General features: G+C 38.8%; 2 protein-coding genes across 3 annotated transcripts in view; one reads left to right on the top strand and one right to left on the bottom strand.

Annotated features, from left to right (window-relative positions):
* The window catches only part of ten1 (TEN1 subunit of CST complex), an 8241-nt gene extending 3978 nt beyond the window's left edge, over positions 1-4263 (bottom strand). The window contains exon 1 of the mRNA XM_046047683.1: positions 4064-4263. Coding sequence (XP_045903639.1) covers positions 4064-4152 — 89 coding nt within the window. The 5' untranslated portion in view covers positions 4153-4263. The remainder of the gene's footprint in view (positions 1-4063) is intronic.
* Positions 4264-4326: 63 nt separating this feature from the next.
* acox1 (acyl-CoA oxidase 1, palmitoyl) lies at positions 4327-23186 on the top strand. Of its 2 annotated transcripts, none has more exons than XM_046047682.1 (14): positions 4327-4547; positions 6099-6258; positions 9667-9827; positions 13329-13436; positions 13694-13813; positions 13964-14079; positions 14662-14831; positions 15337-15499; positions 16441-16631; positions 17479-17658; positions 18389-18494; positions 18894-19037; positions 19438-19644; positions 21206-23186. In XM_046047682.1, the coding sequence occupies exons 1-14, from the start codon at positions 4439-4441 to the stop codon at positions 21254-21256; spliced, it is 1986 nt and encodes a 661-aa protein (XP_045903638.1). In that variant the 5' UTR covers positions 4327-4438; the 3' UTR covers positions 21257-23186. The 2 variants fall into 2 exon arrangements, with proteins under 2 accessions (XP_045903638.1, XP_045903637.1); XM_046047681.1 differs by lacking the exon at positions 9667-9827 and adding an exon at positions 7631-7791 and having other exon boundaries at positions 4328-4547.
* The last annotated feature ends 214 nt before the right edge of the window (positions 23187-23400 follow it).

Genomic DNA, 23400 nt, shown 5'->3' with positions numbered 1-23400 from the left:
GGAGATGAGTGGTACCCGGTGGGGTCTTCTGCTGTTGTAGCCCATCTGCCTCAAGGTTGTGCGTGTTGTGGCTTCACAAATGCTTTGCTGCATACCTCAGTTGTAACGAGTGGTTATTTCAGTCAAAGTTGCCCTTCTATCAGCTTGAATCAGTTGGCCCATTCTCCTCTGACCTCTAGCATCAACAAAGCATTTTCGCCCACAGGACTGCCGCATACTGGATGTTTTTCCCTTTTCACACCATTCTTTGTAAACCCTAGAAATGGTTGTGCGTGAAAATCCCAGTAACTGAGCAGATTGTGAAATACTCAGACCGGCCCGTCTGGCACCAACAACCATGCCACGCTCAAAATTGCTTAAATCACCTTTCTTTCCCATTCTGACATTCAGTTTGGAGTTCAGAAGATTGTCTTGACCAAGACCACACCCCTAAATGCACTGAATCAACTGCCATGTGATTGGTTGATTAGATAATTGCATTAATGAGAAATTGAACAGGTGTTCCTAATAATCCTTTAGGTGAGTGTATGTGCTGTACTTTTAAAGAGTTATGAAGTCAGGAAACTGACTCAGAAATGTCAGTTCCACAACAGTTTCCATCTGAAACTTGCTAATATGAGCTAAAAATATGAGCTAACAAAGGCTACAATAAGCTTTCGGTCATACCAGACCAAGCAAGGCTGTATTAGCTAAAAACTTGAGTGTATTGAACAGATCAATATTGCATGTTATTTCTTATGAATTAAAGGTTTCATTTTTAAAAAGAAAACTGTGTTTTTCCTTCTTTAAGTTACATAGATTCACTTCAAGTGCAGCTTTGACAAATTTGAACTTTTATTTCCATTTTCTGCTATTTTATACTTCTCCACTCTAACTATCTGACAGCTATCCTACTACTACTACGATTTTACATAAAACTAATCACCATTACAAGGTGCTGAAGAAATATTGCGAGCCAGGTTCAGGTGTGATGAAGAAGTTTCAGAGACTGATGAACACAGCATGGATTATTGAGCCCGGCCGAGGAGATACAGTGCCAGCATACAACATGTGAACACATTGAAATCTGAAGGATAACATCTTTTGGTCCCTTTTATGTTTCTGTCTTCCCTCTAGTTCCTGTAGGTTTCCCTTTTAGGTAATCTTTAGCTGGCCTTTAACCTAGAACAACAAATATATCTGATGTTTAGACTCCAATGCTATGTCAAATTGGAATCTATTACTATCCATGAGTTGTACTCTAATCTGTGGAGCCGGTAAGTTCTTGTACACATTCTTGTAAGACTCAACTTTGTCAGATTCCCAGAGAACACAGATATCTGCTAGCCTGATGCCTGAGATACTGTCTCTACCTAATCAGTCTAACTGTTGCCTCCCTAACAAGGACAGTTACATAAAATGAAATAACTTGAGCTGGATGGTCAGTGAACTCTTGCAGGGTCAGCTAATGACTCCAAGCTAGACCTATCTTACTTTCCCCTGATACATCAATCAAGCCCCCTAAGAATATTCATTACCACAAGGTAAATGCATTTGTTATTTTATAGGGTTTTTATAATGAGATGATGTTTGTAGTTCCCTTTATACTACTCACAAAGCAAACATTATAAACAAAAATTCTAAAATTATATATTGAAATAAAATATTTTGCACGGTGGAGTGCTGAGGATGAATTTGAGTCTTATCCTTAAAGCTGCTCCGTAGTCTGGTGGTGCGACAGCAGATCGAGACGGCAGAAGGGTGAACAGGCTGTAGCTGAGGTGGCTACCATCTTTTATCATCATTTAATGATGCACTGTTACAGATCAAACTACCCAACAGTGTGTAGAAACAAATAGCGACCAGATACAACATTAACAATATTGGTTACACTTTATGTGGATAGTCCGCCTACTGATAGTTAGATAGCGTATTTGTAACATATCAGCAGCTTATTAGTGAGCTTCAACTGTTTCACAAAAACATATTTCTAGGTTTAGTTAGCTTTAGACACAAAAAAAAATCTTGGTTAGGGTTTGTTCATGAATCACACTTTACTGATGTTAAACATTTACAGATATATTTAAAATGGTATATATGTATGATTTATATAATGGCTTAAAAAATTTGAAAAAATTTTTTGTAGTAATTATTTTGACAGATATATATGATAATGATCATTTTTACATAATTATTCTCATTTTCATCAGTTATTATGGTGTTATGATGTGCTTTTTGCAGGGATTTGGACCAAACCAAGATGTTTTGTCTGTAGAATGAATGAAGTTTATGTATGTGTGTTGGCCAGGACCAGGGGCGTAGGTATAGACAGTGCAAACAGTGCAGCTGCACTGGGGCCCGCACTGTACTAGGGGCCCTTGATGGGAGTTACGAGCTGGTCTTTGTCAGTTACAGGGTATAAATGCATAAAGTCTCATCAGTCAAAAGGAGACACCCATCTCATCTCAACCTAAATTTGAAATTTGTGATCAAGTGCTATATATACACTCATGTGCGCATGTCCCCCTTTGTCGTGGTGTCGAACACCATGGACTTTAGTGAGTAAAATTACTGACTGCAGTCTGTAGTTTTACACACAAAAGTCTGTAGCAAGCAGTAGGCTATGGTACATGGTGAAATATCAAAAAATAGATTCCACAGATTCAACAGAATGAATTTAGTCTTATTTTCTTTGGTATTTGTGTCACATAGCTACATATACACTGATGATTGGTGGATAATATGTAAATGACTGCCCAATCTTACGTTTCTATTTGATCATGTAACAATTGACGACAAGACTCCAGAAATCGGGTGAAAGGCAAAATCAGAACAGTAGACTAACAGAGCACATGTGCAGGCTGGGAGTGTTGCCATTTTTTTTATTGCCGTTTTTTTTTTTTACTCTAACTGTGTACAGTAAATTCTTTTTTGTATGTGCAACTTTGTGTTGGTTGGGAATGGGATGTACACTGTGTACATTGTTTTTGTGGGACAAATAAAATATATTTGTTACTGTGTATTTGTGTTCTGTATAAAAACAATATTCTCAAATATTTTACAACACACTTATGTATGTACTGTCTGTAGTAAGTGTAACACTGAACAAAAAAAGGCCTAAGTCATTATGATGAATGGAGAAGTGTTTTACATTGAGCACATCAGTGTTCAACTGGTTTTTATGAATGTCCATTCATATGATGGCTTGTGTGTGTCATTTGAAAACAAAATACCATTTTGAAAAGAAATAATATTGATTTAAATGTAAAGTTTCATTTTGCAGGAGAATTGAGGGGTTTTGCCCATTGTGTGTTTTTTGATTTGTGTGTAGAGTTCTGAGAGTTCAGAAAATGTGTGTAAACAATCGAGGAAAAACTAATGTTAATATGGAAAGAAATCAATTTAAGGAGCTTTAAATGAGGTATTTACTGCATCTAATCTTATCAGTTGTTAAACTGTGGCAAAACGAGGAAATAAGGCACATAAATTTGACAATATAGGGTTCCCTTCTAGACACAAACACAGTGTGTGCGCTTGTGCTTCGTAACGGTGTAGCCCAAGGGCCCATCATAACAGCCTGCACTGGGGCCTGTCATTACTACATTACGCCGCTGGCCAGGACATCACTGCTGCATGACAATATTTAATATAAAATGGTATTTTGAGACACATTTTGCCTTTTTGTAACAAAAAATATTGCAGTGGGTCTAGCTAAGAAACAACTGCACTTGAGCCTGGACCACTGTTTTAAGCCATGTCTGAGATTTATGAAACCTTTATTATGCGAGTTAAATACTGAAAAAAACTAATGATTGCATGTTTTTTGGCACAGTTTAACATATAGACACTAGAGAAAGTTTGATAACAGTTTTAGATATGAAAAACGTGATGCTGCACTATTCTTTCTTCATCCAGACCAGATCTAAATAAAAAATATTGTATTTTACTTGGATTGCAAATCCCGATGTATAATCTCATAATGCAGAAATTGCCCTGTATCAAGCAAATTCGCTGCAAAATATGAATGTTATTTTCCACACAGAGCATCAAAACTGATGTGCTACGAGTAACAAACAAACCCCACCTGCCAAATACTCTCACTGACTCTCCTTCCTGCACTTCTCCAGAGTTTACTTCCCAGGGGAAACGAAAGATTGCAGCTGCTGGAAGCATGGTGGTAAAAACAAAAGCGTCTTGGACAAAAACCTGAAAATCTGATATAGTTGCATAATGTGAATAAAGTGCATGGTGAAGGATGGCCGTGTCCTTCCGGGTACATGTCACATGACGTGTTTGTCTCCGCCTCTGTCGACCTCTCTGCGGCTGCGCCATGAGGAGGCCGTTTCAGTTGGATCCGTCAGGTTGAGAGTGTCCGGAGGTTATTGTTTCGGTTCTTCCATACCCCTATTCTTGTTTATACGTTTTACTATAAAACCTGTTTTCAGTCAGATTGAGAGCAATGAATCCCGATATTATGAAAGAGCGGCAAAACGCGACTTTTAACGTCGAGAAACTGACAAACATTTTGGACGGGGGCCCAGAAAAGACCAAAAGAAGGCGAGAAATTGGTGAGTTTAAATTGTCTTCCTTGCCCGATAGGAGTTATTGTGCTCGTTATTGTCGACACTTGATGTGATGGTGATCGTAATGCTGTTTTGTAAGAGTATTGTGGAGAAAAAGGAGCTAACTCAAACATGAATTCATGGATGTTTGCAGCCACAAGAGTTGCTAGCACCTTCCTTCTCTACGGCCGCTAGGCGACGTTGTCCTGTATTGCACCCAACTTTTAGGTTAACGTTATTTAGAAACATATCTGACCTTAGGTCCGTTTAAGGTGGCATTTCTGAAGTCAGGTGTGTTGGGGTGATTTGGTATGCCCTAAAGGTGAATTCGGCACCTGTGTGTATTTTTTCAAGCATCCTTAAATAAGTAAGTAAGTAAGTATGTAAAAGTTGTTCATTGTCCAATGACGTAACGGACGTAACTTAATGTTAACCACCACGGGTATCAAAGTTCAAGTTCTCTGAATTTCACACTGCAGAGATTATAATACTAGATTCACGTCCTCTACTGGCAACATACAGCGTTGTAGGTAGCAGAGAACAACCCACGTTATGACTGTGTCAATGTGGATATAATTTAAAAGCCACTGACCCCACGACTCCTGAGAAAGATCAGGTCATGTCATATAAGACCGGATGTATTTTTCATATATATGTAGAGGGACAGATTTTTGAAAGTGTACCCAATTATGCAAATGCATTCTGAAATTTGTCAGTGTGTATTATATAAGTGAATGAATGAATGAGTCTATTATTATTATTATTATTATTATTATTATCTATTATTAAATGAGAAAAAGTGAGTTTCCCAGAGTCAAAGATGACGTCTTCAAATGTCTTGTTTTGTCCAACCAACAGTCCAAATCCCAAAGATATTTTAGAAGACCAAGAAAATCAGCAGATAATCAGAGTATAAGTTAATTTTTGTTTGTTTGTTTTGTTACTTAAAACGATAAGTGAATTTATCAAAATAGTTTCTGTTTAGCTTTTTGTCCACCTGACTTATTGATTAATCGAGTAATCGTTGCAGTTCTAAAATCTATAAATGTGGCAATGTGCCTTGGTGTCACCATGCTTTGGGGCTGGGATCCTTGCCAAGAAAAAAAAAGCTTTCTTAATTCATAGTCTGGATCTAGTGGGATTGATCATTTTTGCATCACAATTTTCATTTTTACTGAAAAAAAACTACTAAAATCATGTTGATGTGACTTTTGTTGGGGTCTGTACCAAACAAAAATGTGTTGGCCGGGGCATCTCTGCAGTGCTACAGTACTTTTTCACACATTTTACCTTCATCACAAAATTGCACCTTCTGTGATTTGGATATTGCGCTTGGCCATATTGCAATTTTGAGAATATTTCATTTAACTGTGCAGACCTATTCGATACACTCTTACAAATCTTAGTACACATTTTCAAATGTGGGTACACATTAACGCATTTTGATAGCCTTTTGCAAATGTCCAGTTAAACATAAGATAGGTCTTTCCTTACTTTACTTGCAGTTGTATAGACTAAAATATACATTTCTGATTTAATTTCCAATATTTACTGTAGAGTCGCTGGTTTTCAGCGATCCGGACTTTCACGAGGAGGACCCAAACTTCCTGTCCCGCAGTGAGCGCTATGACCAGGCTGTTAGAAAAAGTGCCCAAATGATCCTGAAGCTCAGAGAGTATGGAATTGCAGACCCAGAGGAGATCTACTGCTATAAGAAGTATGTGGTAAAGGACAATTTTGCACCGTGCCCACACACAGTCAGATCTGCTGTTAGGAGAGGTAAATAAACATGGAGGGGGTTAAGTGACTCAGGCACATGAGGAGTGTAACATTGTACACTCAGAAATATCAAAAGAGTGAGAAATGATGTGTAATGGTAGTCATTTACACTTGTGTATGCTCACCTGTTCAAATTTAATAGAGGGAAATAGTGAACAATTAAAATGCTTTCCACAATTGCAGTAAAGCTTAAGTTGACAAACACGGTATGTGCTTATACTAACTATGACTATGAAAAAGCAAACTTTTATGCCCTGTCAGATATAGTACTGTCAGGATTTAGGGTGAGCACTTGATCAATTACACATAATGTATGTGCTTGAAATGTGACATGTTACACAATTTTGGCTGTAATGCCACCACACCCTGGCTGCAATCAAATAATATACCTGCATTGTTTGTTTGTAAACAATTACATTACCAATGTTATGTTGAAATTTCATGTATAAATCTATGTAAGTTGTAGCTCGGGCACCATTATAACAGCCATTTACAGTGGACTTTCTATTATGATGAATTTTTTTCCACAGCTGTCCTGTTACTGTATCAAACAACCACTCAACAGGATGGTTTGGAAATGTAGCTTGTCCAAAAATCTTAGAGCAAAGTTCATCACAAGATTACAACTGTGTCAGAGGGTATGCAAGCTGCCAGCTTTCACTAGTTGTACAATGTAATAGATTATCCTTTCAAGAAATACTACCTTTTATGACCTTTTTGTCGACAATATCAGACAGATGTTAGTTAAGCTCTGTGCAACATAACTTTGACTACATGTGTTGCTGAAATTTCAGTAGTAACTTTCAGTAGTTGGATTGTATGTATAGTGACTGACTAAACTGATACTCTTTATATTGCAAGACTTTTGAGATTTTGGTCCAACTTTGTTCCTGCTCTGCTCTCTGATGTTTATGCAGATACATTTTTTTTTACAGTCATCTTATTAATTGCTCCTGTTCTTAAAAAGGTTAGATGTGGATCACATTAATACTTCTTGTACTTTGCTTGCCCTCTTGACAAGTCAATCATTGTGGCCAGTGGAAAACCCACTCCATGTCATTGCTCTAAAAGGTAAAGTAAATAAGAAAAATGTGCTGCCAGTAACGATGAAGTACCTCAACCGGAGACTTTATTATTTTATCTAGAAGTCTTAGTTGGAGTACCATGTCCAAACAAGACACTAAATTATATGTGTGGGATAAACTTGGACCTCGTCCCATCTGTCTGCTTCAATTACATCAGTTACACAACCTTTGAGTGACAGCAAGTCTGAACTTCAGTTATGTATCCTATACCTTCCTTTCACCCAGAATGGCTCAGGGCAACCATCATGAGGCCATGGGGCTACACTTTGCCATGTTCCTCCCAACCCTGCACAATCAGTGTGACCCTCAGCAGTCCAGGAAATGGTTACCTCTGGCAGAGTCCTTCCAGGTCATTGGCACATATGCCCAAACTGAGATGGGTCACGGTCAGTCCTGGACGTAGCCCTTAACTTATATACTTGCTTGTGCTTTGAGGCCCTCAGACACAACTTCACTGTGCTGTTAAAAAACAGCACAAATTGGCATATGTGGTTTAAAAGAGGCCCATTCCAGCAGCTTTGGAAAGCTGTTTAGCTACCAGGAGCAGTTCTGGTGATTTCTTGTAAATGTTTGACAGATCCAAATCATGTAGAAAGTTCAAAAGTAGTTGCATGGAATTCCTGACAACTGTGTTCATAAGTTACATTTTGTTCTAACAAGAATGGTAATGTGTGACGTTATTAACATCGCTTCACTAGTGGTTGCCCCTTACACCTTCAGAGTTAGAAGTATCTTCAAATAAAATTAGTTTTGTCTTGTCTGTTCCAAAACCTAGTCCCATCAACATTAGGTAGTTCAACTGCTTTCCTACTCACAACTCTCTCATCCCCCTTTATGTAATGATAATGCACTGATGATGATGCTTGTGCGCATTTTGTTGATTGCTGTGTCTTGATTGCTTTCCATCTGTTTGCAAATGATGACCTCTGTTTCCAAAGAATTCTAATGAGTAATTTAGTCACAGTAATCTAGTCTGTCTTTGGTTTTGGCTGTTGCCATTTCGAGTGACCAGAAATGGTGAAGAAGTTGACTGGAACTGGAAACTGCATGAAAAGGACAAACAATTGCAGAATGATGTGGTCTGGGAGCCATAATGAGGCAGAGTTGTAGCCTCTGAATGTCTCTTTGTAATCTGAGATGCTGACAACTCTATGATGAGAGAGAATGTAGGCCAGGCCAGCTATTGTTTGTTGCCTTCCTGTAAAAAAGCCAAGTGGGTGGTCATAGGAATATTTGTTTTATCTGTGCAAAGCTACATTGAAAGTTTAGAACAGAACATTTTGTTCACCTGTGTTTTGGCAAGTTTGGCCTAATTATGGGCCACAGTCCTAGAGTACAATTTATGTCGTGACCTAATGTGCCCTTCACCACTTTTCTAGGGCAACGACTATAATTCATTATCGGTTAATATCTTAATTATTAATCTGATTAGTCAATATGCCCATCACAATATCCTAGAACAAAAGTTGACTTAATGTCTTGTTTTGTCTGTCATATACCTCCAAATAATCTCTCAAATAAAAAGCAATTAATCAAATCATTCAATCAAAATAGTTGCCTAAAGTGCTCTTTTAAAAATATGTCTACAACTTGCATATCCATTGTTATCTGACCTCATTTTAGTGTCCATAATATCTGTATTATTTCTGTCATGTGTGTAGTGACTGGCCCTGAGACTCAAACTGTGTGTTGCCAAAGTAGTTGAACAGCCAGGTAGTTTACATGTGACCACTTGGTGTAAAGAAATGTAAGGGGCAGCTGAATCAGGAGTTTGATACCAAAACTTTAGGCCTATACTGAGAGTCAGCTAAGACTTCAGTACTCTACATAACTGAGGTATTCGAACTCTCACATGGTGGGGGAATTTTAATGATACAGCTACTAAAGACAGATTTAAATGAAATGTGAATATGTGAAGTTTCTAGCTGAATTATGACCATATGATCAAATCACTTCCAATATCCATGATATGCTCACAAGCTGTTTTAATTTGTCTTTCTCACATCCGTCTTTATTGCTTGCCTTCACAACCTCTGTCTTTATGTCATCCCTCACTTCTTATTGATTTGAAGCATATCAACACTTACCCATAATCCCTCCTTTGAAAAAAAAAAAAAAAAATTCTCTCCTCACGCATCTGTGAGGCTCTAAACTTTCCATGATATGGCTTTCATCAATAATGCCCCCGTGCATCGCCCCCTTTGCCTTTTTCTGCATTACCACCTTTTCTTTTCCATGTGCCCCTGTCCTGCGTGGCCTAGGTCTGTGCACGCCAACAGGCCAGAGCCTTTGGATCTCCATCTGGGGATGTTCCTGCCCACACTGCTCAACCAGGCCACCCCAGAACAAATGGACCGTTTCTTCATGCCTGCCTGGAACCTAGAGATCATCGGCACCTACGCTCAGACTGAGATGGGCCACGGTAAAATGAACAGAGCAGTCCAAAATATCAGGCCTGTGTAGGCCTGTCCATAAATGGGGATTATTTTGTTGCTTTTTCGTTGCCATTGCCAAGACCCCAAAAACTGTGTAGTAATGATAACGTTTACATAGATTGTACTTAAAGGTTCAGTGTGTAATATTAAGGAGGATCTATTGACAGAAATGCCATATAATATACATAACTACGTTTTCAGTGGTGGTTTCAGTGGTTTGTATAATGGACAGATGTGTTTTTATTACCTGAGAATGTGACATTTCTATCTACATACAACGCGGGTCCACTTACATGGAAGTCACAATGTTGCACCGCCATGTTTCTACAGTAGCCCAAAAAGACAAGCTGCTCTATAGAGCGCGTTTCATCACTACGTTGAATACGAACGAAGAAGTAGTAGTATCAGTAGTAGTAATCGTCTGGTTTATTAGAAGGAAGAAAAGAAGAGAAACTAGGGCAAATGGAGGACCACATGTGTTGTTTAGTACAAGAGCCGACAGAGCGCGTCAGCCACCGTAGCCTTTCCTACGTGCTTTCAAAGGGGGAGGGGTGAGCGGTGAGTGAGCCATTAGTTGCAATTTGCAACCCTCACCACTAGCTGCCACTAAACTAACTTACACACTGAACCTTTAAATGCAAAAACAGACTGGTGCTACAAGATTGTTAGTTTACTAGTTGTATTAGTTTAGTTTTTGATTATGTATTTGTAATAAACTTTTTTAATAATTATTAAATATCTGTGAAAGTTTGTTGTTTTACATGCAAGTCTTTTTAACATACTAGATGTCATTACTTTGTCATCATTTGTGTAAATGAGTAAATGCAGTCGAGAAGGGAAAGCTACACGAGAAGGCGTAGGTTGTAGACAAATCCCATTTTCTAAGCTGCTAAAGGTTAACAAAATGGTTAATGCAACCAAAATATCCATTGTAAAACCCATTGCTTTGAACGAACTGCATGTGAGCAGCACTTTGTTTAAGACTGAAGGTCAAATATTTGCTGTGGTTAAATTTATGTAGAACACGCTGACCACTTGTGTCAGTTGACAAATGTAACAGTTTCAAAACCAAAGGAAAATATATAACAATCCACAAATTTGTACTATGATGCGCAAATATTTCACTCTCTACAAATGTGTATTTTTAGATTTGTGATGTGTAAAATCATATCCACAAAAATACAGAGTGACTTCTACACACAAAACAGTTTTTGCAGATTGCTTTCTGTCAATTTGTGGGTAATGTGACATATGTAATTTGTCCAATGTGTACTGAGGAGATATGTAAAAAAAAAACACGTCACTACCCAAAACATGTATTTTTACATTTGTGTTGTGTAAAATCATATCCACAAAAATACAATTTACAAATTTGCAAATATATACAATTTACTCTGTACACACATTTTAATTTCACATACAACAAGTGTTATTTACACATTTGTGGATCTATTTTTACACGCAACAGTTTTTGCACATTTGCGGATCATTTCCTGTCAATTTGCAGGTCACGTTACATTTGTGACTTCCTTTTTACGCATTTGTGGAATTTTGTCAACTCTGTACCACAGAGATCTGTAAATGTGAGAGCAGTTTACTAGCTACACCAGCAGGTGGCGGTAGCGACATTGCCTCTCATGAGTTGTAAGAATATCCATTGCATTACCCAGGGTCATCTGTTGTAAACAACTTCTGCTTCTGAGAGACAACTTAACTCTTCTCTATCTAAACTTGTGTGTATATATATATATATATATATATATATATGTGTGTATATAGTTTACGATTGGATACTTTATCTAGATTTTGTCCCAGACATGCTTATCAGAAAGGATTTTTGCTTTTAGATGTTTTATTACAGAAAGTGTATGAAACTCATGAACCAAATAGTCATATGTTCTGTCATTGTTACTTATGGATGGAATTATGGTGAAAACTATTTATTCTTTTAAATTTACTGTTTATTACCCTTAAGGACCCCTGGTGGTCCAGCAAATGGCTATTCATTTATTAGTTGCAATAGGGCTAGTCTGATAAAGTGAACATTGCCCCTCATGTTGTCTAAGTTGTCTCCAGTATTTAGGTGTCATTTAACTCTACTCATAAGCTTTACAAAAATTCATGCAAATGCTCAACGGAAAATGGACATTGATTGTACTTTTGCGGACCGTAACCTTATACATAGGATTTATAATAGCTCCTACAAACAGTAGGTACAACAGTACTCTGAAATGTAGTCTATTTATTTAAATATAAATGTAAAACAAATGCAGTGATAAAGTATTCAATAGTAAACTATATACACACACTTGTACAGAAAAATTTAAAATTTAAAGTCCATTGGTCCAGCAGAAGTTGTTGACTCCTACAGATGACCCTGGGAACTGCAATGGATATTCTTACAACTCATGAGAGGCAATGTCGCTACCGCCACCTGCTGGTGTAGCTAATAAACTGCTCTCACATTTACAGATCTCTGTGGTAGAGTGGACAAAATCACAAATGCGTAAAAAGGAAGTCACAAATGTAACATGACCTGCAAATTGACAGGAAATGATCCGCAAATGTGCAAAAACTGTTTTGTGTGTGTAGAAGTCACTCTGTATTTTTGTGGATATGATTTTACACATCACAAATCTAAAAATACATGTTTTGGGTAGTGACATGTGGGTTTTTTTTAACAGATCTCCGCAGTACACATTGGACAAAATTCCACAACTGTGTAAAAAGGAAGTTACAAATGTAACATGACCCACAAATTGACAGAAAGCAATCTGCAAATGTGCAACAACTTTTTTGTGTGTGTAGAAGTCACTCTGTATTTTTGTGGATATGATTTTACACATCACAAATCTAAAAATACACATTTGTAGAGAGTGAAATATTTGCGCATCATAGTACACATATGTGGATTGTTTTCTGTGGGTTACAAATATTAAAGTTCAATAAAATCTTCCATACCTACATCAGATAGCCCTTCACAATCTATCTCTCATGCTCTCTTACCCACCCTTTTATTTGATGTTTCCTTTACTAACAATTGTAGATTGTTTTTGTTTCAGCAGTGGATAAGATCTGTGTTTGGCTTCCGACCAAAGATACATATTCCTGCTTGGAAAAAAAACATTCAGACTGAAAACTGAGTAGTGTACACCCCCCTTCTAGATCTGTTTTGTTTGTATCAGATGTAAATTCTGTGCGCAGTATGCCGTAGACAGAGCCTGTATTGATTAATCTTAAAATATGATTGTTACATATGTTTTTGGGTCTGTCAAACACCTACAAGTGCACTGCTTCGGTCCTTTATTTTGGCTTCATCCATTTTATTTTTCTTTGAAAGGAGCTCAGATACAAACTGTCAAGGGATAAATATGTTTTCTATCACTGTTTTATGTCTTTTTTTTCTGATAATTGATGCAAAAGAGTCATTCTTTTCAACTGTGTGCTCTGTATGTATATGTTTGGTGGGCTTTGTTGTCTCTCTCCAGGCACTCACCTCAGAGGGCTGGAGACCACAGCCACATATGACCCCGCCACGCAGGAGTTTGTCTTGAACAGTCCCACAGTCAGCTCCATCAAGTGGTGGCCTGGAGGACGTAAGTACATTCACGCTGTCATGTCTCTACAGTGTTAAGGCCACCCGAGAGTTATTTTAATGGCTAGAAGTGGCCTAGTATCAGAATTCATGTGAGCATAAATAAGAAATTTAATGATGAATAATAATAATTTTATGGAATATTTTTTCATAGTAATATATACAGTGCTTTTTTCCCCTCATTTTTGTGTCAGGCTTAAAAAACCTCAGTGAAATTCAAAAGAAACTAGTTTTCACCCTCTCTGTCTGTCTTTCTAGTTGGAAAAACCTCAAACCATGCCATAGTTCTAGCCCAGCTTTACACTCAGGGAAACAGCCACGGTCTGCATGCTTTCATCGTACCCATCCGCGATATGAGCACCCATGAACCCCTGCCAGGTAACAACCGTCTGTGATGTCTCTCTGGATGTGGTGTTTATGGTAAAGTCAGTCCCTTGTTCACCTTCCTGTCTCTGTGTGCCTTTTTTCTGTCAGTGTCATTCTTGCTCACACACTCGCTTGCTCTCTCTTTTTCACCGTCTCTCTTAGGTATTGTGGTTGGAGATATCGGACCCAAGTTTGGCTTTAATGAAGTGGACAATGGCTTCCTGAAACTAGAGAACGTACGAATCCCACGGGAGAACATGCTGATGAAATATGCCAAGGTGATGTGACATCATTTGTGTTGATAATTTCCCTGAGGTCAAATGGGTTTATGTAACTTGATTACATTGTTATTGCTGTCGGAAGTAATGCAGTTTAATACAACGGTCCTGCAATAGTCTTGTCTCATCTCTCATCTTATGTTATAATGTGTAGAGATGCAGAGGTGTTAATTAAACTGTATGGTCATTTAGAAAGAATGTAGTTTGTGGTGCTGTTGAACTGCATTGCATTATACAGAGATATTTCTGATATTTATTCTACAGTACCTCCCATGAGTTAGACGAAATGAAACATCTGTCAGAATAACACAATGCAATTCAACAGCACCACAAACTGCATCCTCAATAATGACCGTACAGTTAAATTAACACCAGTCTAAAACAGTTTCAACTATAGCTGAACCTTATTGTGCTTCATGAAGGCAGAATTTATTCCAAGATTGTTGTATATGAAAGCATTACTTTTAGCTAGGTGTACCTAATAAGCTGGTGTAATAACAAACTGAGTCTATATATTGCATTTAGAGTGAGACTTCTGCTCCTGAAGGATCTGCCGTTAGAAAGACTCTGTCTGTCCACTAGGTGGAGCCAGATGGAACCTATGTGAAGCCACCAAGTTCCAAGCTGACCTACGGCACCATGGTGTTCATCCGCTCCCTGATCGTAGGCGAGTCAGCTTCGGCCCTGGCCAAGTCCTGCACCATCGCCATCCGCTACAGTTCTGTTCGTCACCAGTCGGAAATCCGGCCGGGGTCAGTCAATACAAAGAATGCATCGAGGCACTTGAGCAAACAGCTGCACAGTAAAAACAAATATAGCACTTCATTTTAAGAGAGCGTAAAACATTTATGTGAGGGGAAAAGTCTCAAATCAAAGAATCAAATTGTGAATAAATTATTTTATTTAACTGAATGGTAAACTTCAGCCTTAATTTTAAGATCAAGAAAACAGAATTCAAGAACATGGAGGACTATACAGTAAATATATGGACCAGATGATGTGGTATGTGAATACAATCACAATATTTATGATAATGTCTTGATAGGTCACCTAGAAAAGATGACTCAGCACATGAAATTTACAATAGACTCACGGGTCAGTGTCAGAGGTTTAGAAAACAACATAATTCCAACAGCAAATGGAAATGGCCCTGGTTTTACAGTGCTTTGGTCTCTTACCACATCCTCACGTATCATAGGGAAGTGCAACCTTTTATGCAATACTGAAAAGTCAAACCTGGGTGTTTCTGTCCCACAGAGAGCCAGAGCCCCAGATCCTCGACTACCAGACGCAGCAGTACAAGCTGTTCCCTCTGCTTGCTACAGCCTATGCCTTCACTTTTGTCGGCCAGTACATGAAGCAGACCTACAACCGCATCAGCGGAGACATCAACGAGGGGGACTTCAGTGAACTGCCTGAGGTACTGACTGGACATACACATCTAGGAATTATTGATGACTGACTGGTGGAGGATGATGCACATTGACTGTCTGGGTTGTAGGTAAAGTCTTTCCAGCTATCTTGAGGAGATGTGTGGTGAGTGTCATGTGCTACAAGCAAAACCCAGTTTAATCATCTAAACTCCGGAAAGGTTTGTTTTCTGGCATCAATGCCAGCTTGGTCCCTCAATATGAAAGCAGACACAGCTTGCAAATTCTTCAAAACAAGTACTATAGTTATTCTACTAAATACTGACTATACACGCTTCTATCCCTCCGTCTGGAATCCGTAATTAAGAGCTGCAACGTAAAATCAATTTGCAAATAGCATAATACTGAAACCACACCTCATGCCCATCACTAACTGTTTTTCATATTTTAGTCACGTCAATAGACTTTTTTTTTTTTTTTCCCACGCAAGGTCTTTCCACTCCTAGAAAACCCTGATAATCAGTATTTACAAAATTGGCTACAGATATTGTAGTTGAAGCTAAAATATTTTGTAGTAGACTATTTACGAGTAAAGAGTGAGAAATTCAGTTGCTTATCTTGGAAATGACTCTACATTTTTGTTTTCTGACTGAGCTAGAAGGTTTTCACTTGGGTCCTCACAGTTCTCTGCTCTCTTCTTTTCAGTTTTATCTGCAGTTCATAACAGGTCCACAGAGAGCAACTGTGCCTAATATTTCAGTTTCCAGTTGTAAAGTCTTTTTATACTTGTAAACTGAATACTAAATACTGAAATATAGGAACTTATATTGAAAATAAAAATTTGCCATCCACAGCTAATTGTAGTACATACATAAATTGATGTGGGCTGTTACATCGTTCTATATTGTCAGAGCTCGCTGTCATATTTGTTTTTTTTTAATTTTAGGCTTACATGAACCTATTTTCACCCTCTTTGCTCTCCAATCTACAGCTCCATGCCCTTTCTGCGGGACTGAAGGCATTCACCACGTGGGAAACCAACTCTGGTATCGAGGTGTGCCGCATGTCATGCGGTGGCCACGGCTACTCTCGCAGCAGCGCCTTGCCAGACATTTACGTTGAGTTTACTCCTACATGCACCTACGAGGGAGAGAACACAGTCATGATGCTGCAGACTGCAAGGTAGCTCGACACACAGAAATGTATGACCACAAATGTGACACCTCACCAGGACCAGTTCACAGCTTGCCAACTTCTCTACTCAATTCTGATGCAAACACACCAGAGATGCCTTTGTTGTTAGAGTGCTCATACAGTTATCAGCTATGTTTTAATTTTACTTTGCTTTTGTTTTTCGTTGTACCACTTAAACTTAGAGTATATCTACTAAATGTTACCGAGTCTGTAGTACAGGTACTCAAACAGCATTATTCTCACTGAAGATTTAGCTTTTTTCACGTGTCGCTTTTGTTGCACACTTTAATAGAACGAGAGCAAGACAGACACAGAGACACATGCAGACATAAACATGCTCCCACTCAGCAGCCCTACCATACCGAAAATGCAGGGGACACACCCGCACTCCTCCCACAGCAAAAGCAAACAAAGGTCACATTTTATGTCCTTAAATGATACCTGTTATAGTTTTTGTTCACGGATGCTATAAATGTCACAGATTCAGATTCAAAATCCTGTCATGTGATATTGTCCTTTTGAAGGGACATTGTTTCCTGAAAAGGAAGTGCCAACAGTTCCTGAAATGTTAAATTACCCAATGAGCTCATACCTGAACAGTACAAGCACAAAGACTAAAAGTGTTGTGAATGGGTATACATGAAAAGGTTGATAGATGAAACCAGACTCGGATTGGTGTTGGTAAAAGATTATAATTTTTTTTTTAACAGCACCAAAAGTATTTGACTTTGGGAATGGCTAATTTCCATGATTTAAAATACAAATGGTTCATTAGCTAGCTCGTGCACCCATGTTCAATTGTTTAACCCTCACCTAAGTACTTTTATCTACGCAGATACCTGGTGAAGAGCTACCGGCAGGCTAAGGCAGGACAGCAGCTCAGTGGCATTGTGTCGTACCTGAATGAAGCAGAGCACCAGAGGGTCCAGCCTCAGCCCGTCGCTGCCAGACCAACCGTGGTCAACATAAATGACCTCGCTAGCCTGGTGGAGGTCTACAAACTGCGAGCTGCGATGTAAGAGACGAAAGCAGTAGAGAAAACTAGTGACCAAGTGGCTTGTACTATGGCCATGTTTAGTTATTTAATGCCTTTTGCCATTTCATATCCTTTATTTTCCACATTTTCATTGGATACATTTATGATTTACTTTCTTAAACAATTTTTAACTTTATTTTTTGAAGTAGTGTGTAATGTATTTTTCTCAGGCGTTCGGGTTGGCCAGAGCTTCAGTTGTTGTTGTCACCCAGATAGTCCTCTCAGGGTCTGCCCACATCTGCTGTTCTCTGCTATGCGCCATATTTCAGCCTTCACTCTCTAACATGATATGCTTCCCTGAATACTGTGGGCCTTAGTCAAATCTAAATTCATTTGGCAGTCGGTGTCAGCTGTGTGGTGAGCATAAACAGTGGCTAAGCCAGTCTGGTGGAGGACGACTAAATGTGGTCTGCCAGTTCAGACAATAGAGAGATAGAAGGCAAAGGACAATGAGCAATTGTTTCGCCTGTGTTTCTGACACCGATGACATGATCTCTTCAACATATTCCAACCTATAAAAAATATAGATGGGATTGGTGATGGTCAATTTGTGAAAAGATTTTCATGTAAAGAGACAGCCTCTGTAGATACATGTGTGTCAGCATGTTGTTAAAGCTGGGGAGGTATCCCGTTTTTTTTTTTTTATCAATTTGTGTTAATATATATTGTGATAATCTATGGTTAATGCAGGTAATGTGTGTGTTTGTAGTCTAGTAGAGCTGGCCGCTAAAAGCATCCAGCAGGAGTTGCAGCGCAGGAAGAGCCAGGAGGACGCCTGGAACAACAGTGCTATCGACCTGGTCAGAGCCTCAGACGTAAGTTCAGTTGTGTGTGTGTGCACGCGCATGTGAGTGTGGCTAAAGCATGAATATTGTCATGAAGCCAGAGCTCACAAAAGATCTCACTACGTTAACCTTCCTACATTCTACAGGGGCATTACAGACATTTCCTTGATTTTTCTCATCATTGAAATTATAGTAAATAGCAACATATTTCAGTGCTATGCATTACTTGTCCTATGTAAATTCGATTTCGATTCGCAGAGATTGATGAGGACCTCCCAAACCCAGTATGTCATTCTGATGCTGCTTTAAGTCAAACTCAGATCCTGCTAATGTTCATCATTGTTTCTTCTTTTTCCGCCACATTCTTTCTTATTTGTTGCTCTAAGTCTCTTTCATCCATTGACGTGTCCCCGTGTTTTTGGTCTCCAGGCCCACTGTCACTATGTTGTAGTGAAGCTCTTTACCGAGAAGCTGGGGGAGATCAGCGACACAGCAATACACTCAGTGCTGTCAACCCTGGCTCTGCTCTATGCCCTGCATGGCATCACAAATCACTCTGGAGACTTCCTACAGGTCAGAAAAATCATAACATATAGAAACAACATGATCCGTAGTCAATAGTTAATCTTATTGCAGGTGTTACACACTCATTGTGCAAAGCTGCTTCGGTTATTTGCGTAAGCCCTGTGCTGTTGGTCTGCCAGTTTCACTCTCTGCTTCCATATGAAAAACCAGCCCTGAGTGCCTCTTTGTCTCTGAGATAATGGGGTCTTTGTGTGTTGGATATGAACACCTGGGTGGTAGGTGTCTTTTATGGCTGATTTAAATAAAGCAAATTAGATAAAAATAGGATAAGACTTGCTTGCTCTGAAGTCAGAAAATGTACTTTCACAGGGACAAACCGCTGTCTCTGCTGTTTCCTCACTGTTTGAGATCCAGCCGCATGTGTTCATCCACATCTGTTTTATTTTAGGATGGACTGCTGAGTGTGCCCCAGGTGCTGCAGGTTTCTGTGCGAATCAAGGAGCTGCTGTCTCAACTGAGGCCCAATGCTGTGGCACTGGTAGATGCTTTTGACACTCACGACAAGAAGCTAAATTCGGTCCTGGGACGATATGATGGGAACGTCTATGAGCACATGTTTGAGTGGGCTCGCAGCTCACCACTGAACTCCACAGAGGTCAGTCAAGTCAAATGGTACAGAGAAAAAAATGTTTTGTTGTAGGCCTAAGGGATTGAATTAGTGCTAAGGCTTATGGCCATAAAACTACCAACAGGCCACAACATATGCTAAATACCTGCACCCCATTGAACTTGACCTGCAGACGCTCTGCTGGTACGTGCCTAAGTGGACGTCTTTTCCTTACGCCAACTATGCAATGAGATTGTGATCAATTTTAGTTCATTTAGGTTCACAAATAGTCACATTCAGAAACTGAACCGAAATACTTAAAGGGGGGAACTATTATGCAAGCAGCGCCTCATGATTCTGCCGTGATTTAATGTTCAACGCAACCCACACCACGCACCACACACTTTAATACTTGCAATGATGAATCAGTGAATAGTGACGATTGTCTCTGACCAATCAGTAGTCTGCAGTGTTTTCACATCACCTTTTGGTATTGCCTCAGCTCACTTGGAACCTCGACGGAGGTGATACCAAAAAACCTACCAGGTACTAGATTTGCCCAATGGAAAACCAAAAAAGGCGAGAAGAGTCGAGACGAGTTGCGCAGGTGCCATCCCATGGAAAAGGGACAAGTAGCTGTGCAGCTAGACATCCCATTAGCTAGCTGACTCTTCCCGGACCGGGAGCCTGAAAACCTCCTCCTCTGGACGAGCCAAAGCTCCCGTGCTAGCGGTGTAAATACCAACTCTTCCCCGGAGCTCCAGCTCCCAGTCTGAGCAGTGTCAGCTAAGCTAATAGGGTCTGTAGTTGCACAGCTAACTGAGTTAACTAGCTAACATCAGGTAAAATTACAGTTAGCAGCTGTTAGCAGTTACTTTAAAGCTATCTGTCCATCTGTAAAATCCATAAAATATGATCCAGTTTCACCAAAATCAGTGAATAAAGTTATAAAAGGTGTGTTTGTGTTCAATAATCAGTGAAGCCCCGAGCAGATCTGCCTGGCCAAGCTAATCTAAAATCTTAACCAGCCCCTAGAAACCCTCCGCTGTGGCACCGTGTAACTTTTTACCAACCTAATTCTTATCTCATTTGTGGTTAAATTAATTAAATTCAGTGCCTCATATCACTATTCAGATAAGTTACTATAGCTATGACAACATGTGTTTGTGACAGAGTCTCAAGAAATTAGTAATTTTAGATCTTAGCTTCTCAATGTGTGTGTATCTGTTGGCAAGAGGATCGGTTGGCAGGGGCAGTAGTGTTAAACTGGTGGTTTTTATTGTTTGGAATCGTGATAGCATTACTATTTTGGTGTAAAATAAGAAAAATTATTTTTACAGATTACAAAACTATAAGATGGAGTAACTTAAATAATTATAATAATAATTCTTTGACTATCCAAGCTTGCACGTTTGCATTTGTGCTCTGTATGGTCAACCACAATCATTTGGCATCAGGATGCCCATAACAAACCACAAAATGTAGTCATAAATACCTTCCTATACTGATGTGATCAGGAAGCTCGCGTGTATGATTGTATATACATTTCTTCATGTCGCTTCTTAGTATTTCAGCTTAACAAATTATCCACACCTCCTTTCTTCCCCAGGTCCATGAATCCTTCCACAAGTACCTGAAGCCGCTGCGGTCCAAACTGTGAGCTGACCTTTGAACCTTAATTCCTGGTTGTGATCCTTCAACTCTTTGTGTACAGGCAGCATTAGCCCATCATATCGTCACCAGTCTGAAGGAATTTAGCCTTTCCTACTCTATCAATCTATATGTTGTCAAAATGAACACCATAATCAGCCTCCCTAAACGCCATTGTATATGTGATATACATGGAATACATTTTGGAGCAAGGTAGACTGCAAGCTTCTCCTTGGTAATGATGTGGGGGGGAATCAAGAGTGGGCTGTAAAGAGGGGATGGACAATGTAAAACAAAGTGAAATGGAAACAAAGCCACAAAAATAGAAAATGATATCTAAAAATCTCAAATGAAATCATCATTTTCAGCCATTTGAGTTCATATTATGAACATTACATAATGTTTGAGCCTTTTACTGTTAGGAACAGACCAACAGCAAAATCAGGTTTGGTTGTTTCGCCTTACAAGGACCAACATGGTATTTGAAAAGATACTGTGCTGTTTGTCGTATGTGTTATAAAAGAGGCATTCATCTATCAATCGCTGTAGACATCATGAAGGAATTGCACAAGGTTGATGCAACTTCTCTTCGTCACAAGTCTGTGGCAACCACCTTTCCATTCCATACCCCTGATTTATGTTTTAATGTGACTTAAACCACAGACATAATGTAGTTTGTATTGGATAAACAGGCTAGCAAATTAGAGCAGAGGTCAAACTGAAACATCAACTGAAGATCTAAAAAATTATTTCTTCTTTGAGCAGTAAGAATTTTAATCACTACGCCTTTAAAGTCACTGTCCTACATTGTATCAAACTGTTCCTCGCACCGTTAGGTTTATACTTACCCCAAAATGTATGCTTTTAGTATGAAATACTGTCCTTCTTTAGGCTAGAAAGGTTTTATGTTGATAGTTTCCTCCTTTGTAGAGGACAGTGGCTGGTCCCCTCCATTAAGTCAGTTACAATGGTCTCTAATGCTTTTAAAAGACGCAGATACACCTAAAATCTTCTAGTTGCTGTATTTCACTTGCAAAGTAACATCTTCTGCTGTATAATGAATAACTGTCATATCTGAATGATCTACTGCACATTACTGATCATTGGAATGAAGAATGATTGTACTATCGTGTGCGTCCACATGCTTTTGAATGTATTTGTGTGACAGAAAGCTCTCTGCAGATAATGGTGGAGTATGTCAAGTGTGTAAAAAGTGTGAGGACAGGTCGTGTTTAGTGTGGCCACATATTCACTGTATATGTGAATTAGTATCGTCCCTCCCTGCTGTGTGGGGTTAAAATATTATAAAGAAGGGTCAAAACCCCAGCCAACGTCTGGATGGATTATTTTAAGTTTTTTGTCAAGCCCATTTAAAATGACCAACTTTAAATAAATCAATTGTTAATATGCTGACTGAATTATTCTAATTCAAATTTGATTGAAATATTGGCAAACTGGATAATCCCCCCCCCCCAGATTAATTCTTCTCTGTTTTGTTTTTTTGTTAATACACGGTCAGAAAAGTATAATATTTCATCAAATAGGTGGATTTGTGCTCTTCATTTATCTTGGCCTTCGGCAGTTTCTTTTTCTTGTGGAGCATTTAAATGGTAGATACTGAGGCTGGTCAATAAAAGTAGCAACAGCTAATCAGAGATTTTATGACTGTTAATGACACTATGATGAAAAGGAGAAATGTGATCTAAAGTCTCATTGAACTGTAAAGATAATTTGTAGGGTAATAATGTGCTTGAGGAAAATGTCTTTTCTTAATCCTAACTACTGGAGAACGTTCTTTCACAAGGCTCATAGCAATTAATTTTCTGTTTTTGAATGCCTTTTAACCAGTAGATTTTTGCTGTGAGGGAGCGATGATCAGGTTTTAATGGTTGGTAAACAATTTGACCTGTAAGTCATATTAATAAAAAAATTAAATAATCTGCATTGTGCTGCTTTTTGTGTGTGTGTGTGTGTGTGTGTGTAAGGTTGGATGGATGGACCGGGAGCTTAAAGCCCAGGCCTGTGTGTGTGTGTGTGTGTGTGTGTGTGTGTGTGTGTATATATATATATATATATATATATATATGTGTGTGTGTGTGTATATATATGTATATGTATATGTATATATATATATATATATATATGTGTGTGTAT

Source organism: Micropterus dolomieu, linkage group LG04 (assembly GCF_021292245.1).
Source record: "Micropterus dolomieu isolate WLL.071019.BEF.003 ecotype Adirondacks linkage group LG04, ASM2129224v1, whole genome shotgun sequence".
Classification (NCBI taxonomy): Eukaryota; Metazoa; Chordata; class Actinopteri; order Centrarchiformes; family Centrarchidae; genus Micropterus; species Micropterus dolomieu.
The sequence above is the reverse complement of the archived record's forward strand: the minus strand, read 5'-3'. Positions and strand labels throughout refer to the sequence as shown.

Excerpts from the sequence above, each read along its gene's own strand:
- acox1 (XM_046047682.1), top strand. The coding sequence starts at position 4,439 with ATGAATCCCGATATTATGAAAGAGCGGCAAAACGCGACTTTTAACGTC. Across the intron at positions 13,814-13,963 it reads CACCCATGAACCCCTGCCAG|GTATTGTGGTTGGAGATATC; the intron begins GTAACAACCGTC and ends CGTCTCTCTTAG. Across the intron at positions 17,659-18,388 it reads TACAAACTGCGAGCTGCGAT|TCTAGTAGAGCTGGCCGCTA; the intron begins GTAAGAGACGAA and ends GTGTGTTTGTAG.